The 23,629-nt window shown below is 42.2% G+C and overlaps 1 protein-coding gene across 3 annotated transcripts in view; it reads left to right on the top strand.

The window, feature by feature from the left end:
* The window catches only part of PTPRB (protein tyrosine phosphatase receptor type B), a 115,203-nt gene extending 95,559 nt beyond the window's left edge, over positions 1 to 19,644 (top strand). For 2 of the 3 annotated variants that reach the window (XM_060656979.2, XM_060656982.2), the window contains 12 exons: positions 1,120 to 1,219; positions 2,015 to 2,098; positions 2,201 to 2,218; positions 2,341 to 2,422; positions 3,037 to 3,127; positions 3,813 to 3,889; positions 5,559 to 5,693; positions 6,985 to 7,107; positions 7,338 to 7,501; positions 9,242 to 9,377; positions 15,541 to 15,661; positions 17,762 to 17,955. In XM_060656979.2, coding sequence (XP_060512962.2) covers positions 1,120 to 1,219; positions 2,015 to 2,098; positions 2,201 to 2,218; positions 2,341 to 2,422; positions 3,037 to 3,127; positions 3,813 to 3,889; positions 5,559 to 5,693; positions 6,985 to 7,107; positions 7,338 to 7,501; positions 9,242 to 9,377; positions 15,541 to 15,661; positions 17,762 to 17,784 — 1,154 coding nt within the window. In that variant the 3' untranslated portion in view covers positions 17,785 to 17,955. Of the gene's footprint in view, positions 1 to 1,119; positions 1,220 to 2,014; positions 2,099 to 2,200; positions 2,219 to 2,340; positions 2,423 to 3,036; positions 3,128 to 3,812; positions 3,890 to 5,558; positions 5,694 to 6,984; positions 7,108 to 7,337; positions 7,502 to 9,241; positions 9,378 to 15,540; positions 15,662 to 17,761 lie in introns of all 3 variants that reach the window. The other variant, XM_060656980.3, reaches the window with a different exon arrangement.
* Positions 19,645 to 23,629: the final 3,985 nt, after the last annotated feature.

The raw sequence follows: 23,629 nt of genomic DNA, 5'->3' as shown, positions 1-23,629 counted from the left end.
GGATGGAGAGTGACTGCTAAGAGGTATGGGGTTTCTTTTGAGGGGTGACAAAAATGTTAGAAAATTGAATGTGGTGTTGGATGTTTGTCAGACTCCATGACTGTACCAAAAAGCATTGAATTACACAATTTAAATTGGTGAATTGCGGGGCGCCTGGGTGGCTCAGTCGGTTGAGAGTCTGACTTCGGCTCAGGTCGTGATCTCGCGGTTGATGAGTTCGAGCCCCACGTCGGGCCCTGTGCCGACAGTTCAGAGCCTGGAGCTTGCTTCAGATTCTGTGTTTCCCTCTCTCTCTGCCCCTCCCCCACTCATGCTCTGTCTCTCTGTCTCAAAGATAAGATAAACACTAAAAAATTTTTTTTAAATAAATTGGTGAATTGCATAGTATGTGAATTGTATTTCAATAAAGCTGTTTTAAAAATAGTCTACTCTTACCTATTCATAAACTCCCAGAGGTAGTATCATACCAGATAATAAAAATAAGATTTCATTAAAATAGCTCTCAGTAATTCACTGGATTTGCAAAAGTCCCCAGTGCTACTCATTACTTGTTTCATATGAATGAAATAGGATTTTTAAACTTTTATTTTTTTAATTTATTTTATTTTAAAGTTTGTTTTTGAGAGAGAAGAGTGCACAGGAAGGGCAGAGAGAGAGAGAGAGGGAGGGAGAGAATCCCAAGCAGGCTCCTCATGCCAGAGCAGAGCCTGACGCAGGACTCGAACCCACAAACTGTGAGATGGTGACCTGAGCTGAAGTCAAGAGTTGGACACTTCACTGACCGAGCCACCCAGGCGCCCCTGAAATAACATTTTTATCTTGGTGGCAAACTGCTGGCCTTTCCATAACAAGCACAAATGAGTCCAAAATTCCTTTATAAGCTGAACACCATGAACTTCAAACATGTAAGGACTGACCTGCCATTCCAGTGTAGGAGCCAGTGTTTCACCCTCCCGGCTGCACACTCCTCCGTGATCTAGTAAATACTCCAGTGTGGCCATCGTTTGAATTCTTCCATAATAATGTCCCCAGGGAGACAGGATTTCAGTAGCTGGCTTCCTTGTTCTTTAGCACTAATTTTCCTACCTGGGTTTGTTATTTCCTTCTGGATTATTGTAGAGCCTTTATTTGGAGTTATTGAAGGTGTGAGTGCCGGTCTGTTCTTAATTGGCATGCTGGTGGCCATTGTTGCCTTATTCATCTGCAGACAGAAAGCTAGGTGAGTACAAAGTATCCTATGGTGATTGGGCTCCCAACTTTAAAGGTGCCTTTGAAAATGCCCGTTAGCCTGAGAAGTAAGAAGGGAAAAGAATTTCCTTTCTCCAGGCTAAATCATCTTTGTTTCTGGAGAAAAACAAGTCAAACCCTCCAACAGTGACTCGTTTTATTCAGCCCCTCCTCGACCATTGATGAATTTTGCCCCAGCCAAATGACTGAGGGGCCATCTGTAGCTTCTTCATTTGAATGTGAAATAACTCCTTTTGCTCCTGAGGATAGAGATGTCTGTGAATTGCCCACCCAAGTGCTTTTCTGAAATATGCTGAAAAGTATGGTTGACATCACCATGTCGTGGTCATATTTGCCATGCTAATTTAAGAAGGGACCAAAAAGAACCAAATAGCAGGTGGCCCCAAAGCCACACCCCCTCCTCTTAGGGAATTTGTTTTATTTGGCACATTGTCTTCCCTCTTGCAGTCATGTCTTGCATCTAAGGTTTACTGGGTTTTTTTTTTTTAAGGAAAGTTTTATTGAGAGTGTGGGAAGTGATTATGACCTGTAGCCAAAAACCAGAAGACAAATCTTCAGCTATTGCAGAGATCCGTTTCTGAGTGGGAAAAATCTATTTCTTCTTTATGTTCTTCCTCCCCTCAAAGAGACGTTGGCTGAGTGTAAATCTACATGAATACTGAAAAATCCATATTTGCACAGACATGCACAGCCTCACCATAAATGGAAAATTTTGTTTGAATCAAGTTTCATAATCAGAATATAAACCCTCTCCCTTATGTTTCAGCCTTGGTCGAGAAAGGCCCTCTGCCCGCCTGAGCATTCGCCGGGATCGACCATTATCTGTCCACTTGAACCTGGGCCAGAAAGGGTGAGCGCCACATTTTCCTTCACATAATGTATTGAAAGATGAGTTGATTGTTTTATGTGAGATTTGCTAACGAGGTCTTTCTTCTTTTGGCGTCCTTCACAGTAACCGGAAAACGTCTTGGTAAGAGAGAGAACTCATTAATTACTATATTATCTGCTTTTGAAATACAACCCAGATTGGGTATGGCAGTTTCCCTTTATGTCAGTAATTTTCTTTTTTTTTTTTTCTATTTTTAACTATAGCCCAATAATAATAAATCAGTTCGAAGGGCACTTCATGAAGCTGCAAGCTGATTCCAACTACCTTCTATCCAAGGAATACGAGGTACAACTTGGCTCCGTGATGCTTTAGCAATCCCAGTCCTTAGAATTTCCCTTCCGGCCTCCCTCCTTTCCCTTTCCCTTCCCTCCTCCCCTCCACGTGGAGTCTCCCGTGGAGTCACAGGCTGATCAGGCTCGGGAGCTGACCCGTAGGATCTCAGCTGACCGCTCTTTTATGCCCGAATCCATTCCCTGCTGATGCACCACTGGGTCCCAGAGGCCAGTCTGATCTCCAGAACAGCACAGCAAGCAAAGTGCTACTTGGACAAGACGTTAAGAAAGAATTAACAAATCTCAGATGTAAACCTAATTCTGTCTATTATTTAACCTGGCATTTTGCTGGACTGGGAGACAATGTGGTTTGGTGAAAAGTGCCCAGGCTGTGGATTCGGTTCCCGGCTTTGCCACCTGTGTGGCCTGGGGCAGGTTAGTTATCCAGTCTGAGCCTCATCTGTAGAGTGGAGGTGAGAACAGCTCCTCTGCTTTGGGGATCAGAGCCATTCCGTAAACAGCAACTACTGGGACATGTTGTTAGATCATTATGTATCTCGAGGACTATATGATTTGCCTTCTCTTATTTCATATTCTCCACCTGCAAACTTCTTTTTGACTTACTAGGACTTGAAAGACGTGGGTCGAAACCAATCATGTGACATTGCACTCTTGCCGGAGAACAGAGGGAAAAATCGATACAACAATATATTGCCCTGTGAGTTTTGTGTTGAAATGTGTCCAGCTGTCTTCCTCTAGCCATTTCTTCTCTTTTCTAGGAATAAAATGGGGCTAAAGAAATATGGTATAGCTGAATATGGAAGATCTGAGGCTCTGAATGCCTTTAAAAAGGAATGACTTGTATGTTATTGCACTTCCCTTCAGTGGGTAACAACCAGCTTGCAACCCGCTATGACACCTCTCATGCTGTTGACATGTCACCACGTGGTCCTACTGCACCTCCTTGGAAGCCTGGGAGCAGTAATGGGGTTAACAGCAAAGGCCAGTGTGGGTTTCCTTCAAGTCCTAAGTTAGGAGTTATTATATATTTTTTATTATCCTGACCCTAGCAGGTGAGGCAGTAGAAAATAGTTGTTCTGGACTGTATTTATTCCGGCTGTGAAAGGGAGCCGGCCACTCCATCGGGGAAAGGTATAGTGTTATGAAGGAAAGAGCAGAGGGGGCCTCAAAGAGCATTTGGCTTGTTTGTGTGTTTATGGGCCGCCTGAGCAACTTGGCAAATCAGTCACCCTGTCTGACCCTCATCTGCAAATGGAGATGAGAATACCTCCCTCTGGGTGTTTTGGAGGTCAGAGCTAATGCACATCAAATACCAAGCCTTCCATCAAACAGTAGAAAAAATCATCCTAAGATCCAGTGACTCTCAATCAACTTCCTTCCAGATGATGCCTCTCGAGTGAAGCTGTCCAATGTAGATGATGACCCGTGCTCAGACTACATCAATGCCAGCTACATCCCTGTAAGTGAACCATTAAGCCATAGTGCCTGGGATGAAGCTTTGATGGGTGGCTACATTGCAGATACCTTTCCTCCCACATGCTCCCACACTGTTCCCAGGTCTGGGAGCACATAAAACACAGGGGGTGCAATTCCATCACTGCTAGAGCCCATTTTTCACAATGGCTATAGTCACACAAGATGATAATGAGCTCAGGAGGCATTGTCAAGGCTAGTCCTCTCTCTGCAGCTCTCAGCAAAGATTAGAGCTCCCCAAGGAAGCTCCATGGCTCAGGCTGCCCAGCTAGGGGAGCTGACTCAATGTTATTTGGATTTTTGAAAACCAAAGACAGAACTCAAAAGTTGTGTCAGACTATTGGGCTCAAATTCTGACCAGCATCCTGCCAACTTCCCACAGCACACTACAGTGGAAAAGACTTTAAGGTCAGACAGTTTCACATTTGAATTTCATCTCTGCCCCTTGCTGACTCTGTGACCTCGGGCAAGTTATGTCACCTCTTGGGGCCTCATTTTCTTTCCCAAAAAATGAGGAAAATAATATTTACCTCAAATAATTATTCATTCACCCAATAAACACTATACAGTTAAGTAGTAACTATAAGTCAGATGCTGAGCTATGTACAGGGATAAGGTCAGGTGGAATCCTGACCATCAGAGAAGAGTCGGGACATCAGGAAATGACAAGGCGATGCCATGGGAAGCAGGCTAGAGAAGTCTTCTCCCCCATCAACATACATCCACAGCATGTGGGGTCTTGTTAAAATGCAGACTCTGAATCGGCAGGGCTGGGTAGGACCTGGGATTCTGCATTTCTCACAAGCTCCCCAGGTCATCACCGGGCTGCTGGTCTCTGGGGAGCAAGAAGCTAGGGGTGGCCAGAGGAGCTTCTGGGAGGAGACCACCAGCCCGCAGAGCTGAAGATAAAGGAAGGCTCAGCAGAGCAGGCAACATGCTGAAACATGGAGGCTAAATAAGGACTAGCCAGCCGAGAGGCAGTGTTTGGGTGGGCGGGCGTGGGGGTGGCAGAGGTGACACAGTGCAGGGGCCCCGAGGAGAGGCAAGGAGAGAAGGAACTTCAGCTAGGAGCTGCAAGTAATTCTGTCTTCCTGGAGTGCAGAATAAGTGGACGAAAATATCCTAGCTCATAGAGTTGTGGTGAAGATTAAGTAAGATCTGTGGAAGTCCTGCCCCACAGTATATGGTAGATGCTCGATAAACAGTGGTTTCCCTTCCCCTAACTTTCCCTTGTACGATGTCTCCAACCAGCGCTCGTGTCAACTATCCAAAATGTCTAAAGCTCCCCTACATTGAATAGGGGAAGAGCCTGATCCAAGTCAGTCCCTCAGACAGTCCCTTCCTACACACAAACACACACACACACACACACACACACACACACACACACACAGTCTAGATTATTGCCTGAGTCCTCCATTGCCTCTTAGAATAGACCCAGCCTAATAAATGGGAAGCAGTCTCCTAACAATAGTTCAGTGTTCCGGCCTTTGTCCTTCCTGTTCCCAAGCCTTGACACTTGTGTTAGTATCTTTTTCTCAAGTCAGGGATCTGGCAAAGACCTATATATCATGTAGTCTGCAGAGATAACCCTCTGTTTACAGTCCTGAGGAGGCCCATTGTTCCTGACTCTCCATGTTGTAAATTCATCACAGGGCAACAACTTCAGAAGAGAATACATTGCTACTCAGGGACCTCTTCCTGGCACCAAGGATGACTTCTGGAAAATGGCGTGGGAACAGAATGTTCACAACATCGTCATGGTGACCCAGTGTGTGGAGAAGGGCAGGGTGAGTAAACAGTCTCCCTGACTTCCGAACTTCGCTTACCGCCCCCAGGATGGAATTCTACCGCACCTCCGAGAGTTAAACTCCATAAAAGCGAAGGAGGGATCATGTGAGAACATTGTTAGTGAATTCAGCCACTCAGTTACAAGAGGCTTACCTGGGTGATACCCACTTCTGATTCTGGGTCTGAAGTTTCAGGCAAAGGTGTTTCCATCTGAAGACTGGGATCATCAGAAGTGCCCATGACACAGAAATATTAGGTGGCTCCTTGTCTGTTCCACCCTTCAGTGTATACCTTGCCAGAATCACTGGCTCTGCCCCTACTTTTAGGAAAGAAGAAGTAAACTTTAGGCTGCAGACACAAAGTAAAATAGTTATCTAGGGCGCCTGGGTGGATCAGTCAGTTAAGTGTCCAACTCTTGGTTTTGGCTCGGGTCATGATCTCACAGTTTGTGCGTTGGGGCCGTGTATTAGGTTCTGAGCTGACAGTGTGGAGCCTGCTTGAAAGTCTCTCTCTCTCCCTCTCTCTCTCTCTTTCTCTCTCTCTTTCTCTCTCTCTCTCTTTCTCTCTCTCTCCCTCTCCCTCTGCCTCTACCCCCCCACCCCCATCAAAAATAAATAAGCTTTAAAAATAAAATAAAATAGTTATCTGGACAAATTAAGCAAATCTTGTAATGCATTTATAAGCCTCTATTTTATGTGGTTATTTTGAGGATGAAAAAAGAGATTGCATATAAAATACCCAGTATCTGTGATCAATAAATATGGGTTCATAATTCTCCCTCCTGTCTTCCTACATGTAAATTGGAGCTTAGCTAAATGTTCCGAATTTTCAAATATCACTTGGCACATGGCATTTGGTCTGGGTGAGGACAGTGATATCAAAATAGAAACAAAACAGGGCCAAGAAGACATTGGCTTCCTCTGCCCACCTAGAACTTTCTTGAGAAAGAACTATTGTAATATGTGGGTTATGGGCCAGTGGAATTGAAATGCAAAGGAAATCAACAGAAAGCTCAAGCCTTGGAACAGTGTGCCTGAAAGGTACGTGAACCCAAAGTCGGGGCTTCGCTCCTTGGATAGTCTCCAAGGAGAGCTCCCTCCAAGTCTCTCCTTCCTTCACAACTGCAGCCTGGTTTGAGCACTGGCCCTGAGCACACTGATGGAGAGCAGATGGTCAGACGCTCTAGCAGCTGACCGTAGATTCCAGCTCAGGAAGATGTTTTGAGGAGGAAACATCCAGGTTCATAGAGGAGTCACGTTCCCAGACTCACATATTTCTGTCTTCCTCTAGGTAAAGTGTGACCATTACTGGCCAGCAGACCAGGATTCCCTCTACTATGGGGACCTCATCCTGCAGATGCTCTCAGAGTCTGTGCTGCCTGAGTGGACCATCCGGGAATTTAGGATATGCAGCGTATGTTTGTCTGTTTGACTTAACCTAACAGCCCCTATTGGAAAGACACAGGACACCCATGAATCCCCTTTTTGCCGCTTCCTCCCCCATAGTTTCAGCTCATGGGAGTTGCTGAGTGGCATCAGATGTCAGACTTGTATGTTTGCCTTGGGTCCTTCCTCTTTTTTTTTTTTTTTTTTTTGGTGGTGGTTGGGGGGGTCCTTCCTCTTATCATCCTCTCTGCCTTCCAGGAGGAACAGCTCGATGCACACAGACTCATCCGCCACTTTCACTACACAGTGTGGCCAGACCACGGGGTCCCAGAAACCACCCAGTCCCTGATCCAGTTCGTGAGAACCGTCAGGGATTACATCAGCAGAAGCCCCGGTGCCGGGCCCACCGTGGTGCACTGCAGGTACCGACGGGGAGTGGAACGTCCGTCTGGGCCAACCGGCCTGCGCAGGCTGAGAGCACATTATTGTGCTCTCTCCTGTCTTCTTTCTCCCTTTCTTCACCTTCCACCTGTCTCTCACCCTCACTCTCCATCCCTTTCTCTCTCCCTCTTGATCTTTTTGCTTCTGTACAAAATGCAAAGTCCCTATGTGACTTCCAGACCCTCCATAAGTGGGTCTGTCTCACTTCCCAACCCAAATGCCTGGAAACCTCCCTCCCACGCTCTTCACAAACCTGCCTATTCTTGCCTCTTGCCATCCTTACTCTTTGGAATGGCCAAATCTCTCTGCTCCACTTGTACAAACCCTGAGCACCCTTCCAGATCCCTGCTCCAGACCTCCCTGCAGGTCAAGTAGCACTTGCCATCTGGAGCACCCAATTTTGCTCTTAAATCTCTGTTCTGTCTTGACTTCTCTTTGCTTTGGACTGCATACCCATATAACCAGCCTAACAAGCAATGCCTCACTCTTCATCTCTGGGGAGCCTGATGCTTAGCTAATTAATGTTTGCAGCAACACTTTGATAGCCCTGACCGAATGGCACTAAGAAATAAAGAGCAGGGAATTGCTACAGTAAGAGAAATGTCAGATGCCCTCGTTTCCTCGCAGTTAGCCCAGCACCCTAGGAGCCTGGCTTTTATATGTCATTGGAACCCTGATGCTTTTAATGGGAATGTGAAGCACTCAGGAGCTTCCTGCTTTCTGAAGAATGGCTGGCATTTCTGCCGGGACCACTTGAGAACTGTTATTCTTTATATCACAAATCTGTGCATCAGAAACTTCCAGTTACACAGTCACTTTGGGAAGCAATTCAGCAATCCCTACTGAAGCTAGGGATTCTAGCTTCCCAATGACCCATCAGTTCTGCTTCTAGATATCAACCCTAGAGAAGTCCCCATGCATGTGCACAAGGAGGCTCACTGCAACACAATGTTTAAAGGAGAATAACTAAAAATGATCTCATTGCCTGTCAGTAGGGAATAGATTAGCAGGGGATAGATTGGCAGTGGTTTATGAACTCTGTGGAGTAGTTAAAAGAAAGTGGATCTTGGGGTGCCTAGGTGGCTCAGTCAGTCAAGAGTCTGACTCTTGATTTCAGCTCAGGTCATGATCTCACAGTTTGTGAGCTAGAGCCCTGCATCCAGTTCTCTGCTGTCAGTGCAGAGCCTGCTTCAGATCCTCTGTCTCCCTCTCGCTCTGCTCCTCCCCCGCTGGTTCTCTCTCTCTCTCTCTCTCTCTCTCTCTCTCTCTCAAAAATAATAAATAAATAAAAACTTAAATAAACAAGAATCAAATTAAAAAAAAAAAAAGAAAGTGGGTCTGCATGTAACAACATGGATAAATCTCAGAACATAATACTGAGTAAAAAGAAAGTTGGCAGAAGGATACATAAAACATGTTACCATTTTGGTCAATTTTTGGAACACAAAAAATGAGTATATGGTTCATGGTTTTACATGTATGCAGGAAAATTATATAAAACATCCATGGAAACACACACTAAGTGTAGAGAAGCACTTATCCCTAGTGGGGCGGGGGAGGTAGAAGAAGGAAGGAAAAAGAGAAAAGAGGGAAAGAAGGATTCCCATATTCTCTCATAGCCTGGAAGGGAAAAGAAAGATGGGCCTAGAGTCTCTGGGGATGCAGTCCCGAAAGGCTAATTTAAGAAAAAAGGCTCAGTCTTCCTTCACTCTCTCTCCTAGTGCCGGTGTGGGTAGGACTGGAACCTTTATCGCATTGGACAGAATCCTCCAGCAATTAGACTCCAAAGACTCTGTGGACATTTATGGAGCGGTGCACGACCTAAGACTTCACAGGGTTCACATGGTCCAGACGGAGGTAAGAGTTACAGGCCGAAGGACACAGATCACCTTCCCTGCCTCTCTCCCCCAAAATGTCCAAGGCTTTAATCTGACAAGGGCAAATGACTGTGACTCATTAGGAAGAGAAAGAGAACTGAATATAGGTGTCCTGTCAGACTCGTCATTGTAAACGTATTTCAGTGACCTTGAGGCTGATGTGTGTCCTTTTCTCTACTGCACCGGTTGCCCATCTTCTGTAGGTGGATGGGAAGCACTGTTCTAAATCAATGCATTGTACGTGGGTGTACATGGGGGAAAGGCCAGGCCAGTCTTGAAGGTTATTTTCAGATAGGCTGGCTAGTGAGTACCAGAACTTCCATTAAGAAAAAAACAGACTACAGTCTCTTCTCTCCTCCAGCCCACCCCAGCCCACCTCTAAAGACCCCAAAGGACTGCATGCACATTGATTGCAAAGGATAAATGCTTCCATTTGTGCTGTCCTTTGACATTTGTAGGGCATTTTTGAACATTTTACCTCATTAAATTTTCACAAAAAAAACAGACACGAGAAGTATCATTTCCCATTTCCAGGCTAGAATGAGATTCAGAGGCTAGAGGGCTTTGCACAGCTATGAAGTGGCCAAGCTGGGACTCAAACCCATTCAAGAGAGTCCCAGGCCCTTAGCCCCACAGCCTCAGGGTCAGATCTGTGCTCACACACAGACCAAGCTTGTTATCCCCCCTGCATCATTGCCTTACAAGACTCAAGTTCTCTTACCCTTGTGTTTCCCAAGCAGCTCTGCAAAATCCTCTCTCTCTCTCTCTCTCTCTCTCCCTCTCCCTCTCCCTCTCTCTCTCTCTCTCTCTCTCTCTCTCTCTCTCTCTCTCTCTCTCTATATATATATATATATATATATACATATATATATATATATATACATATATATATATACCCACACACACACACACACACACACATATATATATATATATTCCCATTGTTGGAAAGATACAAAGCCCTACATGCCCCTCTTGCAGTTATAGTATACAGGAAAACTATGGAGGCGGCCATGTTCCACAAAACAGGAACATCCTGCAGCAAAGGCTCCCCTTGAGTTTTGTTGAACCCACCATTCCCAACCACCTTGATGGCTGGATTCTTTTCTTGTGCAGCACATATTAATATCCTGCAGATCTCTCATGCTGTAACACATTTGGAAAAATACTAGCATCCTTGCTTCCCATAGGCAGTGGCCACACCCGGGACCCTCTGTCACCACCACTGTCCTGGGCTGGGAGTACTTTCATTGTAACAATTATTACACTATATTTTTAATATTTTATTGTGGAATTTTTAAAATTCATATATCTAGGGAAAATAGTATAGTGAATTTCCATGCACGTGAACTCCAGCTTCTACAATTATCAGCATTCTATGCTCTTTTTTCATCTACATCCCGCATACACTGTCTCCCACCCCATAACCTTATCTTTAAAGGAAATCCTACTTATCACATGATTTCATCCTTAAATAAAGTATATGCAGATACTTTACAGATAAGGACTGTTTTTAAAATTGTGACCAGAATACAATTATCACACCTAACAATTTTAACCATAATCCCTTAATATCATCTAACATCCAGTTAGTGTTCAAATATCCCTAATTATCTCAAAAATTACTTTCCACACTTAGTTTGCATAAGAATCCAAACAGAGTCCACATACTGCCTTTGGTCGAAGTCTCTTTTAAATTTCTTTTAAATCTATAATTACCCTCCCTTGTTTTCCAAGCCATTTATTTGTTAAAGACACCAGCTTAATTTGTTCACAGATTTTTCCCACATTCTGGATTTGACTGCTTTTTCATGCTGGTAATATATTCCTCTCTTCCCTGTAATTTTTGTCAGCAGGTCATTGGATCTAGAGGTTCCATTAAATTCAGGTTTCTTTTTACCACCCCAATGCTTTACAGGTGGCACCAAGTACTGCCTGTTGCATCGCATCAGGACACCCTTCCCGTCTGGAGACTCTTGATGAAATTGACAATGACCATCCATTATAACATTTCCCATGAGCCTTTCACTTAAACAGTTTTAGCAACTGTTGGCGACCTGAACATACCTGTCTAGCTCTGTTATTTCATTAAGGCTTTCAGAATTATACCACACTTCATCTTTCTCCATAAGACTACCAGTTCCAAAGACTGTAGGAATTCGTTTTCCTTCTCTCAAAATGCAATTTTTTCTTTTTTTGCCTGCTAAATGAATGAACTGATATCCTACAACTATGTTGCTAAAAAGTCAGGATCAGTGTTTCATTATTTATTGTCATTTCTACAAACTCAACCCATATTTAATTTATAATCTGGGGATTAAGACTGCTTACTACATTGTAAGTAGTCTTGAGGCGTGTGTGTGTGTGTGTGTGTGAGAGAGAGAGAGAGAGAGAGAGAGAGAGTGTGTTCAGGCTCCTTAATTATTGTCAGAGGCTTCTTGGGTCATGTGTCACTTGCATACTCCTGCCCCAAACTCTGGAGATGCACTGTGGCAAAGAGCAACCGCTCCTATTGTAAATATCACTGGCAGACTTCCGGGGCAGAGTAAGCCCATGTGCCATAACTCTTCCTCCTTCTTGGACATAACTCCTTCTTTCCCCTCTTCCCTCCTCCTTCTCCTCCTAACTTCTGAGGATTCTATAGCTCTTGTTCCTTAGCTTGCCCTTTCAGTGGTTGGATTCCCCACAGTTCTGTCCTCAAGGTGTTGCTCTTCCTTCTCTCGATCTTCATTCTTTGTGATGTCCCATGGCTTGAAGAACCATGTACGAGCTTGTGTTTTCAAGTCTCATTCTCCTTTTCCAGCAATGACCTAAGTACCTGCCTACCATACAGTTCCACCAGGAAGCTTTACAGTCATCTCAAATTTAAAAACTCAAAACTGAACTCATTATTTGTCTTTAAACAAGCAAAGGAAGCGCTTCTCCCCCTCTTGCTCATTTCAGTTTCGGGTGACAGTGTTGCTATCCATCTTGCCTTCCACCTGTTTGCCCAAGCTAGGATTCTGACTTCTTTTCCACAGTTCTCACATTCAAGCAGTCACGGAGTCCTGTCAGTAGCACCTAACATCCTTCTCTTCCTTCTAGTCTCCCACCCAGCTGCCACTGTCCTTGCTCAGCCATTTATCAGCTCTCTTGGTAACCTCCTAGTGTTATCTCCTACCACCAGCCTCTGCCCTAACAGCTCTTTGTCACCACTGCCACCAACACAGTACTTTTGCTAGCTATGTCAGCTCCTGCATAAAAACCTTGGCAAGCTCTCCACTGCTTTCAAATGAAGTGCATTTGTCCTTGTCTACAGGCCTCTTCATAACTGGGCTCTACTTACTTCTCCTGTTTCATACCACAGCATAACCCATTGTTTTAGGGTCTGCCAAAATTCAGGAAGGCTTCCCTTCCTGGGTCAGAATCAACTCTGATTCTTTTGATTATAATGAAATAAACATTATAGTAAGAGAAATTTTCTCTCTCTCTCCTTTTCTTCCCACTGTCAGATGAAATCCCAAACAATATTCAGATAATATCTGTCTTGTTTTAACTCCTTGCCCACAGTGGGCTTTTTCTAGTCTCAGAAGCCCCGGCCTCGGCACTGGTATGGCCCACTCAGTACCAGGAGTGAGTGCAGAGGGGTGTGAACCACAGCTGAGCCAAGGGAAGCAAAGAAGGAAAGGCTTTCAGACCCCTTTTATTACTTTTCTGGGTTCTTGGGGATAGGCAACTTTAATTTTATTTCACCTTATTTGGGATACAAAGGGATTGCAGGTCTTCACAGATTTTAATAAATAGATCAAAAAGCAAGGATTTCTAAACAAAGAGGAATCAAACAGGAGATTTTCAGATGTGTCCCTTCTTCTTTAGCCTGGGGAAATTTGCAGCCTGACTCCCAGAGAGACACTCAGATGAAGCAATAACTTGTTAAAGAACGATAGGTGATAGGCACAGTCTGTTAAACTCATCTGCTTCCCCTAAGGAGGAAATAGTGGGATGTTGTAGGAATAAGCATTTCAGTGCCCATTTGGGGGATTGTCCTTGGGGTTTCCCATGACCCATGTACCCTACATTTTAGCTACCCTAGACTGCTCACAGCTTCCAGAATACATATGTGCACTGTCATATTATTTATGACACTTGGAAGGTCCTACTTATTTGCTCAAATTTTTACCTTTCCCTTAGGTTGATACTTCTCTCCCCCAAAAGTGAACCTGAGGGTTTCTTCTTATGTGTGAAGTGTTACACACAATTCTATCTCACATTTATAACCTTATAGGTATTTGTTCACATATCTGCCCTTCTGCTAAACTGCGAACTCAGGGACCGTGGAAGGCTGTTATTCTATAAATACTATCTAGTACTACAACTATTGGTGAAATTGAATGGAACTGAGGCTTCATAAGTTAGCTAGGCAGAGCCAAAAATTATCTTTTAAGATCCAAGGTTCATATATTAAACTGTATTTTTCCATTAAGAATAAAGTGGGAAGCACATTAACAGTCTGAAGGTTTTAGTGGTAATCATTTTCAAAAGGACGTTCCATTGGGAAAAGAATTTATATTTAAGGCAAGGCAAATTAATGAATATTAACTGGTTTCAAAGCCCATAGTGGGTCATTGTTGAAGAATTTATTAGTAAGGCATACCATAGATGTAATAGAATTCATTCACAGCTGAATTTAAGGTCCCAAAGTAATTTAATATCCCAGTACAATTGAAAGTATGAATCATGGTTTGGTTGGGAAGAAACAGGAAATATCAATTTGGTAGATTGTCTTAATGATGGCAAAAAGAAACTGCCTATACTAACAATGATTTTCAGGACAGCTCCCTCCTCAAATTTTCAAGATCAACATGGCATAAAATACTCATAACAAGTAAATAGGGTTTCTGAGCATTCCAGCGTCCTCTCCCTCTGAGGAGTTGCTATGTCATTAAGGGAGCCCAAGGCCAAGCATGGAGGTTACACGGACATTTCCTTGCTAGACAGTTCTGTAGGTAGTGAGGAAGGAAGCCCAATGCACATGTTTAGCTGCCTGTGTCTAAGCCTGTGTGTTCAGTGGAGGTTTTGTATGTCTTTAGGGTCACCAAAACACTGACTGACTCTTCTATCTTTGTTTCTATTTCAAAAGTAGTTACCAGAGAGTTGACAGAGGTGAGTCTGTTCTCACCGTGTAAACCTTTGAAGTTCTCTGTCATCAGCCAACATCTTCAAGATTCTTCCTTGTGCCAGACTGAGATGCTGAGAGAACCGAGATAGATAAGACCCTGACCTTGCCATCAAAGCACTGATGGTCCAGTGGGGTCTATTGTATACACCTACCTTCTTTTTCTCACTGTCCTCCCTAAAGAAAGAGAACAAAAGAGTATACAGTGAAGTGATTTTCTCATTGAATAATACAATGAAATTAGGGGTGCCCAGGTGGCTCAGTCAGTTGAGCACCCGACTTCAGCTCAGGTCATGATCTCATGGCTCATGAGTTCAAGCCCCACATCAGGCTCACTGCTGTCAGCCGGTCAGCACAGAGACAGCTTCAGGTCCTCTGTCCCCCTCTCTCTGCCCCTCCCTCACTTGTGCTCTCCCAAAATAAATAAAGATTTGAAAAAAAATAATACAATGAAATTAGAAGTCACTTAAGAAAACTGCTATAGTGAAAAGAACATGAATATGAGCCCTAGGATCAAATTCTGAAGTCCCATTTCTTGGCCGTGTAAGAAGTTACTTAACTTCTCTGAGTCTCCTTTCTTATGGATGCTTATATCTACTTCATGAGGTTGTCAAAATAATCAAATGAAGTAATTTATATAAAATGCAGAGCACAGTGTTTAGCATTCAGTCAACTATTTAATATTTGAAGAGGACCAACTATGTGCCAGACATAATCCCAGGCACTCATAGAATATACTCTATAAATATGCATGCACATAAAAAGAGAATGAATAAACACCACCGTCTCTCCTCATTACCATTATTCTCTTTTTAGTGCTAATAGAAAGCAGTCACTCTTCTATGCACTAGAGACTATTAGTGAAATGATCAAGAAATTTTTGCTAACCATATAGAATCCCATCACTCACGATGCTTTATGAGAGTCTCTTGTCTTTCTTTTGCTTCAGAACTTGCCTTCCTCTGACACATTTTCTACTTTTTCATAGTGTCAGTACTTATACCTACATCAGTGCATAAGAGATGTCCTCAGAGCAAGGAAGCTACGGAGTGAACAAGAAAACCCCTTGTTTCCAATCTACGAAAATGTGAATCCCGAGTATCACAGAGGTAGGACCTTACTTCATTAACTTACAAGTTCACCTATCAAGATATGATGCCTCTGGACACCATTAATAACCAAAAGCTCTTCCAAAGTGCACCAGCCCTTTCTCCTTCCACCCAAAGACCCTTAGCGAGTAGCAACAGGGAGGAGAGGCAGAGTGGGGAGGAGACTCCCACCACTGAGCACCAACTGCATGGGGTATCTCTTCCTATCTGGCCTAGGATGCCCTCTCTTAAGGATTCTGCTTAACATTTCTTTTCTAAGCAATAAGGCTCTTTGCTGGGGAAGATGCTTTGAAATCACAAATGAGGGTTCAGATCAAAAGTCCCTTTGAAGAAGAATTTGGCCATATGTGTCAAAGTCCTTAATATGTTCTCGTCTTGTCACCTAGTACTGAAAAAGTCTTATGCATGACAATTTTTATAGCTAAAAGTTTAAGTGAAAAAAAAAAACAACCCAAATATTTTACAATGGAGAACTAAGTACACCATGGTGCACTTAATAGAATACAATGCAGTCATTAAAAATGATATCTTGGAGGTTATTATAATAACATGGATATTATTATAAATATATTGAGTTAAAAAAGAAAAGCAGAATGCAAAACAAACAAAAACAACACATGGGAAGTGGGGGAGAAAAGACTGGTAAGAAATATACCACAATAGTAGACAAATTTCTCACAGCAATAAAATACAATTTTTCTTCTGTTTCATGTACATTTTCTAGAATAAGCATGTAACGATTTTTTAAACAAAAATTTTAGTGAAAGAATATATAAACTTTATAAGGCACTGCTTAGGTCAGACACTAATGACTTGATATCATTTAGACCTAATGTATCACAGAGGCTAATTTGAAGTTACACTGTATTAGTTATCTATTACTGCCTAACAAATTACCCTAAAATTTAGCAGTTTAATTCAACATTTATTATCTAACAGTTTCTGTAGATCAGGAATTTGGGAGGAGCTTAGCTGGGTGGTTTTGGCCCAGGGTCATTCATGATGCTGTAGTCAAGCTGGTGGCCAGGGGCTGCAGTCATTTGAAGACTCAGCTGGGGCTGGAGGATCCATTTCAAGATGGTGCACTCACACGGCTGTTGGTATAGGTCTCAGTTCCTTGCCACATGGACCCATGTCCATCTATAAATCAGATCATTCTTTTTTTTTTTTTTTAATTTTTTTTTTAACGTTTATTTATTTTTGAGACAGAGAGAGACAGAGCATGAATGGGGGAGGGTCAGAGAGAGGGAGACACAGAATCTGAAACAGGCTCCGGGCTCTGAGCTGTCAGCACAGGGGCCCGATGCGGGGCTCGAACTCACAGACCGCGAGATCGTGACCTGAGCTGAAGTTGGCGCTCAACCAACTGAGCCACCCAGGCGCCCCAAATCAGATCATTCTTTAAGCATTATTTCACTTATTTTATCTCCATTTCTAACTGATCCTCAATTTTCGTAAGTTCTCTGCACCCCTTGTACCCACCCACCTAGCCACTATGTTAAATAGTTAATAATCTGTGAAGCACAAAAACATGAGAGAGCTGCTATTTAAAGGAGTCCTTTGTCAGTCAGATAATACTCTTGTATTATAAATAATCACCCCCTAATGTATCTGTATAGTAAATTAAGGTTTTTGCATGTCACATTCTTTAAGAAGCTCTGGGATGGAGGGAGCTCTGGGGGATCTTGGAACTTCCTTTGTCTTATTATGACTTGCTTGAGAGTCTTTTTCAAGAGTTATCTTGGGTGCTCCCGAAAGAGCTAGCTGTGGTATAGTTAGCTTCAGGAGTCTGAAAGTAGAATTCAGGTCCTAGCTCTGGAACTAACTGGTATTGCCAAGCTGTGTAACCCTGAGTTAGTTACTTTACTAGATGTAAAGTTAGTTACTTTACATCTGTAAAATCAGAGAGGATGGACTAGGGGAGTCCATGCCCATCCATGGAGGATGGGATGAGCTGACCCCTCCAGGGATGGTCTCACTTTAAACCATATTGAACGTTAGTCATTTCTGTCAGCCTCATTCATTTGCAATCTTCATAAATGGAACAAACAACTATGATACACCCTGCTGCATCTCTAATTACAATGTCCTTCCTTTCAGACACGGGCTATTCAAGGCATTGAGAATGTATCTGAAGATCTCTTGGATAAAAACTATGCACTGTGTGATTTTTTAAAAAATTTGCTTCATGCCCTACAGAGGTGCCAGCTATTTCTGTTGTCACTATGTATAATTTATTAATCTGGAGAATTTTAAAGAATTTATGTAATTTAAAGGTAACAGATATTATTGTACATAGTTGTATTTTGTAGTTTCTTCTGTAAATATGTATTTTTTTCATAATGTTTAATATTAAGCTTTATATAATACTATGTTTCCACAGTAAAGTGTTCATGGATTGTTCTCCATAAACTAATTCAACCTGTATAACAGGACTCCTGGGAAAACATGTCTGGAGGGGGTTGCAGAGGCAATCCCATGGGCCATGGTTTTGACCTGTTTTGATATTTACCGGCCAGGATAAAGGACAGGGCTGGAGAAAGCATGTAAGACACCTGGCTTTGCTGCATTGCTGTTCTAGGAATGTAGAGATCCAAAGATGATCCAAATGCTATTTGGACAAATGTAACAGTAAAAAAAAAAAAAAAACTGGGGGGAAGCATGAAAGCTGAAGCCGGTGGTTATTGCTAAACTAGTTCATCTCTCCCCTTCCTTCTGACAGAGGTTCAAGCCAAAGTGGTCAGTTCAGGGGCCGTGTAACTTGCAGAGAAGTCCGGGCTGCAGGATTGAGGGTTCTGTTAGAGAACAATCCAAACAGAAGGGATGAATTCCTTACATCAAGGATGCCTCCTGTACCCCTGACTGGAAACAAAATCAACATGCAAGGTGCCATCTGTAGTGATTGGAGATGATTTCACTGCATTCGGTGTGTGAACATACAAACCCATACTGTAATGAGTGTGTTGGTTGATGTACACACAGTCATCCTTGTCTCATTTCTAATGGGCTGCACTCCTGGAAAAGTCAAAATTATGCCAGTCGTATTTGGTTTTCCCACTAAAAGAAGATTGTTGTGGCAGATTACATTTCTGACCAAAGGACCTGATATTAACATCTTTATAGAAATGTCCACAAACATCATATGCAGTTCATTACAAAAACAAAAATCTGGGGCACCTGGGTGGATCATTTGGTTAATCATCTGACTCTTGATTTCGGCGCAAGTCATGATCTCATGGTTCGTGAGTTCAAGCCCCGCATTGGGTTCTGCACTGACAGCACGGAGCCTACTTGGGATTCTCTCTCTCCACCTCTCTCTCTCTGCCTCCGCCCCTCTCTCTCAACATAAATAAATAAAGTTAAAAACAAAACAAAACAAAACAACTCAGTGGTGCTTAACATAAAAACTTCCAAAAGACTTTTTTAGTAAGTCATTGAGGTGAAAATATCAGTAGTCACTGGAAGGTGCATTTAATATGAAAGCCATTACATACTCTACCAAATTTATTTTCAGTATTTGTGCCTATTTTGACTATAACAAATATCAGTGAATTAGATAGTAGGCATTGCCCTCCTCAGTGTCCAGTTCTGAGGGTCTTTCCAGGGAAAATTTGAAAGGTATCTGTACTGAATCCTTATGGCTACTTGAGAAATGAGCCAGGATGTTTGCCTTTTTCTCACGTACAGATTTCTCTGTAATAAACCTAAGAATTTGAGATGAAAATTGTTAACCTCACAGCTTCAACTGCAGAAAAAATACATTTCTTTTCAAAGTATGTATTTTTGCTACATACCATAAAGTCCCATAAATAATATAATGGGTATAAGTGAAAATCATTAAATATATCCAAAATAGTTATTTGTAGTTATGTAAATTTCTACACACACCAGAAAAATTTCCAGGGCTACTTGAAGTTTATAAAAACAGGGAAAAACTGTATAAGAATAGATACAAAGAGTAATAAAAGGATTCCAAGTTTTCAGTCTCATTGTGCTCAATGCCCTTGTGAAATAACAGTGTTTGGGTTGTCTCAGGGAACTAGGTGGATCTTCTAGAAATGAAAAGAAACAATCTATAGGTAAGGGTGGCAGATGTACCACCAGGAAGAAAATAGAGGTCAGAGATTTATGAGAGGTAGGGTCAACTAGGAATAACTTTCCCTGCATTAAAAAGAAAAAGCAAGAGAAAAACAACAGATTTTTATACTAATGTTGCCTGGCACAAAGTACATTAACACACGGAAAGAGAAATTCATTTTTGGCCTTTCATTCATTCAGAAAAGTTTTAGTAAGTGCCTATAACCTACGAGGCACTGTCCCAGAAACAACACATTTGTACTCAATAAAGAAAATGCATCACAATAGTAAAGTTAGGGCTGCTGTTACTATTTCCAATGAAGCTTGAAAGAGGGCTCTGGGGAGGTAAAATAAGCAGTCCAAGGCAGTGGCAGCCTCCCACAGATCACACTGGAAAAGGCTAGTGCAGTCTCCATAGCAGACCACTGGATCTAGAAGAGAAAGCAATGAATTACACAAACCAGGAATTAAAACTATAAAACACAGACACATCTGTAACAGTAAATAATGTCCACATACCCTGGCGTATCGGGGGTGGAATCACAGGGAAATGGACATGACAAGGGGAAACTGTATGTTCTTTTAGTCTAATCCAGGAAATATTTATTCCTACCCTCCACCTGTCTAATTTTAAATCTCCTTGGCAACAAATATTCCGCTATCTTCCCTCCTGCCGCCACCAAAGACTAAATACATTATCTACTTGATCTGTTTATTAAATTTAGGACAGGGTGGGAAAAAAAGGTTTCCTTGACATTCAGCTCAATTGGATGTATTTTAATTTAATCCCATCATGGGTTTTGTCTTGGTAAACACGTCATTTCCTGTTGTGGGCATTCTGTTCGCACCTGTGTGCTACACTTGAATCACCCAATCTTCAAAGGGCTTTTGAGCTATCAAATCTTGAGAGAGTCCCGTCTTGCATCGTAATAATTATTTACTCAAGTTCTTTATAATTAACTCCTTTAATCTCTACTCATTAAATCGATTTCATATTATCATTCTGTTGCTCTCTGGAAAGCGGCCAATTTTTCAGCTCTTGAATCAGACTTTTCAAAGGCTCATCTCCCTGCCTGGGCCTGCACGTATTTGTCCTAAGTAATTCACCATCCCTGAACACTTCTGAGTCCCTCTTTCTCACGACTTGTTCCCTTCTCCTTTTTTGAATATGTTTGCTTTCCCAGTTGAATGTGATTTTACTTTCTGTTCATCTTATCTCCTTAAAACCACTGGTATTTCATAGTCTTTTCAGGCTCCACATTATAGAAGAGATGACCATGGTTTCACTTTTAAATACTAAAATGGCCGTGGCACACAGACACGTTGGGGACAGTTTTATTTGGAAGGGTCTTTAATTAATTTTATTATTACCTCTTGGAGGAAAGCCCAAAATGACACGTGAAAATAATATGAAACCACCAAGCAGATGTCCAGCAATACAAAAATAGACCTCACATGTTCTACTTCACACTCTGATTCTCTTGTCTTAGTGTCTCGGGATCAGTTTCTTAAACACTCTCCTCATTTTTTGCAAGAAAACTACTGGCCATCTATTAAATTCCCAATTAGCTGAGTTTTGAGGTTGGAATCCTGAGGTCAACACTGGCTGGGTCTGTATGACTGCAAACAACAGGACCTGGTCCCCAACTCTGGAATGTTCTAGAGTTTTAGTTCACCCATGTGAGCCAGACCGAACCTGACCTGGCATTGAAAAACAATAGAAAATAGGCTGCTTGTTTGAGGAAGTAGTTCAAGGGCTTTGCAGGTTCCATTTCACGGAGGAAATGAAAGTAATTGATCAGCCAAAACAGAGTGGCAAGAAGGAATGGCTGTTCCTCCCCTACATGGCTGTGAGCAGCCCTCAACCCCACCTCATTCCTGAAGAGCCACGGTGGAAAGGCCATTATCAGCCTACATGCCGTGTTAAGTTTCTGAGTAGTTTTAACCAGAGGTTTCAAGCCATATCAAGTATTCAAAGGAAGTTTCATATCAGAGGAAAATCTGTAAACCATGACTACAAAAAACAAGTGAAATGATGCAAAGAAGGGGAAATATCTGAAAAAAGGGAATCTAACCAGACATCATCGGGAAGAGAAAATGGCACCCTTTCTGTGTGTCCAGACTGTTTTTTCAAAGTGTCATGTTTCTATGAGGATGTATTATCCTTTGGGGGCTCTCTTTGACTTCATTAGCCACATGATTTAGCTGATTAAGCAACTGAATTGATTCATTTAGTTTTGTGAATTGACCAGGTGTTTGACTAAACTGAGCTTGGAATTCAGACACACTACCTAAGATTCTTATAGTGGATGATGCCTTTGAAAGTGGCCGTTTTCGTTAAAATGCCGGGTAACATTTGATACAGCCATGATAATAGCAAAAATCTGTTCAGTTCTAAAAATGCTTCTAGCAATGGAAATATTTCTGACTAAAAGAATACTCTTGACTTGTAGGGAGGTTCCCTAGGAACAAATGTATGCCATGAAAATAAGGCATTTTATTTTTTTAAAGGTTATGTATACAGATACATTCATGAAATAAGGAAATTGTTAGTGGATGCTCTTAATAGAGGTTTATGTAATGAAAACAAAGGAATCTATTAACAGTTTCACCAAAGATTATTTTTATAGTCTCTATGCCAATGATTTTATATAAGTTACCAAAATAAGTTTTTAAAACTGAATAATGTCACACAGGTGTAATGTCCCCCTTCTAGAATCATCACAAGAAACGTTAGTTATGGCTGTTTTCTGCCTTAAGGAATTTCTTTTGGGAAATACCATCTTCACCCTAACAGCAAGCTCTCTGTTACGTTTGAGATGTTGTATTTTATTTTTTTTTCAACGTTTTTTATTTATTTTTGGGACAGAGAGAGACAGAGCATGAACGGGGGAGGGGCAGAGAGAGAGGGAGACACAGAATCGGAAACAGGCTCCAGGCTCCGAGCCATCAGCCCAGAGCCTGACGCGGGGCTCGAACTCACGGACCGCGAGATCATGACCTGGCTGAAGTCAGACGCTTAACTGACTGCGCCACCCAGGCGCCCCGAGATGTTGTATTTTAATAGCTGAGTGAGCAGATAAGCATCCCAACAGGAGCGTATGCGATTGTGGCTTTAGGAGTTTGTAGTAACAGTTGGACAGAGTTTCATCTGCAAGCCAGTGGGAAAGTCTGCAGAGGCCTTGGTGAAATCTACTGTCCACCCCACTGACAACCGGCTGCACCAATGTTCTTCCCTGAAGAGTCCCTGATCGCTGATCATCCATGTGGGACTCATTAGGCTTATATAAATTCTACAAAGACAAGAATCAGGTCTTTAATTTCTTCCCTATTCCTACCTTGTAGAAATTATGTCTTGAGTGGAAACTGCTCCTGGCCCCACACTTTGGGCGTTAGATAATCAGTGTCTAATAACACTATTGTCCATGGAGGTTCATCTGGCTGTTCCTTGATTGACGTGCACCTTACAGAAACAATGTAAATAAATTCAGCAACTGAAAATATTATGTTCTATCAAAGAGCACTTTTATGTTTTTAATATGATGTACTCTTTCTCTGCAAATATGGTTATTTAAAATGGCAGTAGATTTGATTGTATTTTTTCATATTATTGCACCTCCCCACAATAGTGTGTTTCTAACCAACTCTATTTGAACAAAGAGCTTCATTAGTCTTCCTATTTAAATTATGTATTTGCTTGATATATTTTCACATTTGCGACTGGTCAAAAACATCTACCTAGTACCTTACACACCTTCTCACTAGTACCCGAATAAAACTGCTGTTTGTTGAAGCAAAGAGTCCTGTCTTCTCTTCACCTATTTCTCATTTGTCAATTTCTGTCATCCTTCTGCTCAAGAGAAAGGTCATGTGTGACTGCTTTTAAATGAG

This window comes from Panthera onca, chromosome B4 (genome assembly GCF_046562875.1).
Source record: "Panthera onca isolate mPanOnc1 chromosome B4, mPanOnc1 haplotype 2, whole genome shotgun sequence".
NCBI classification, from domain to species: domain Eukaryota; kingdom Metazoa; phylum Chordata; class Mammalia; order Carnivora; family Felidae; genus Panthera; species Panthera onca.
This window is presented reverse-complemented; position numbering and strand designations above follow the sequence as displayed.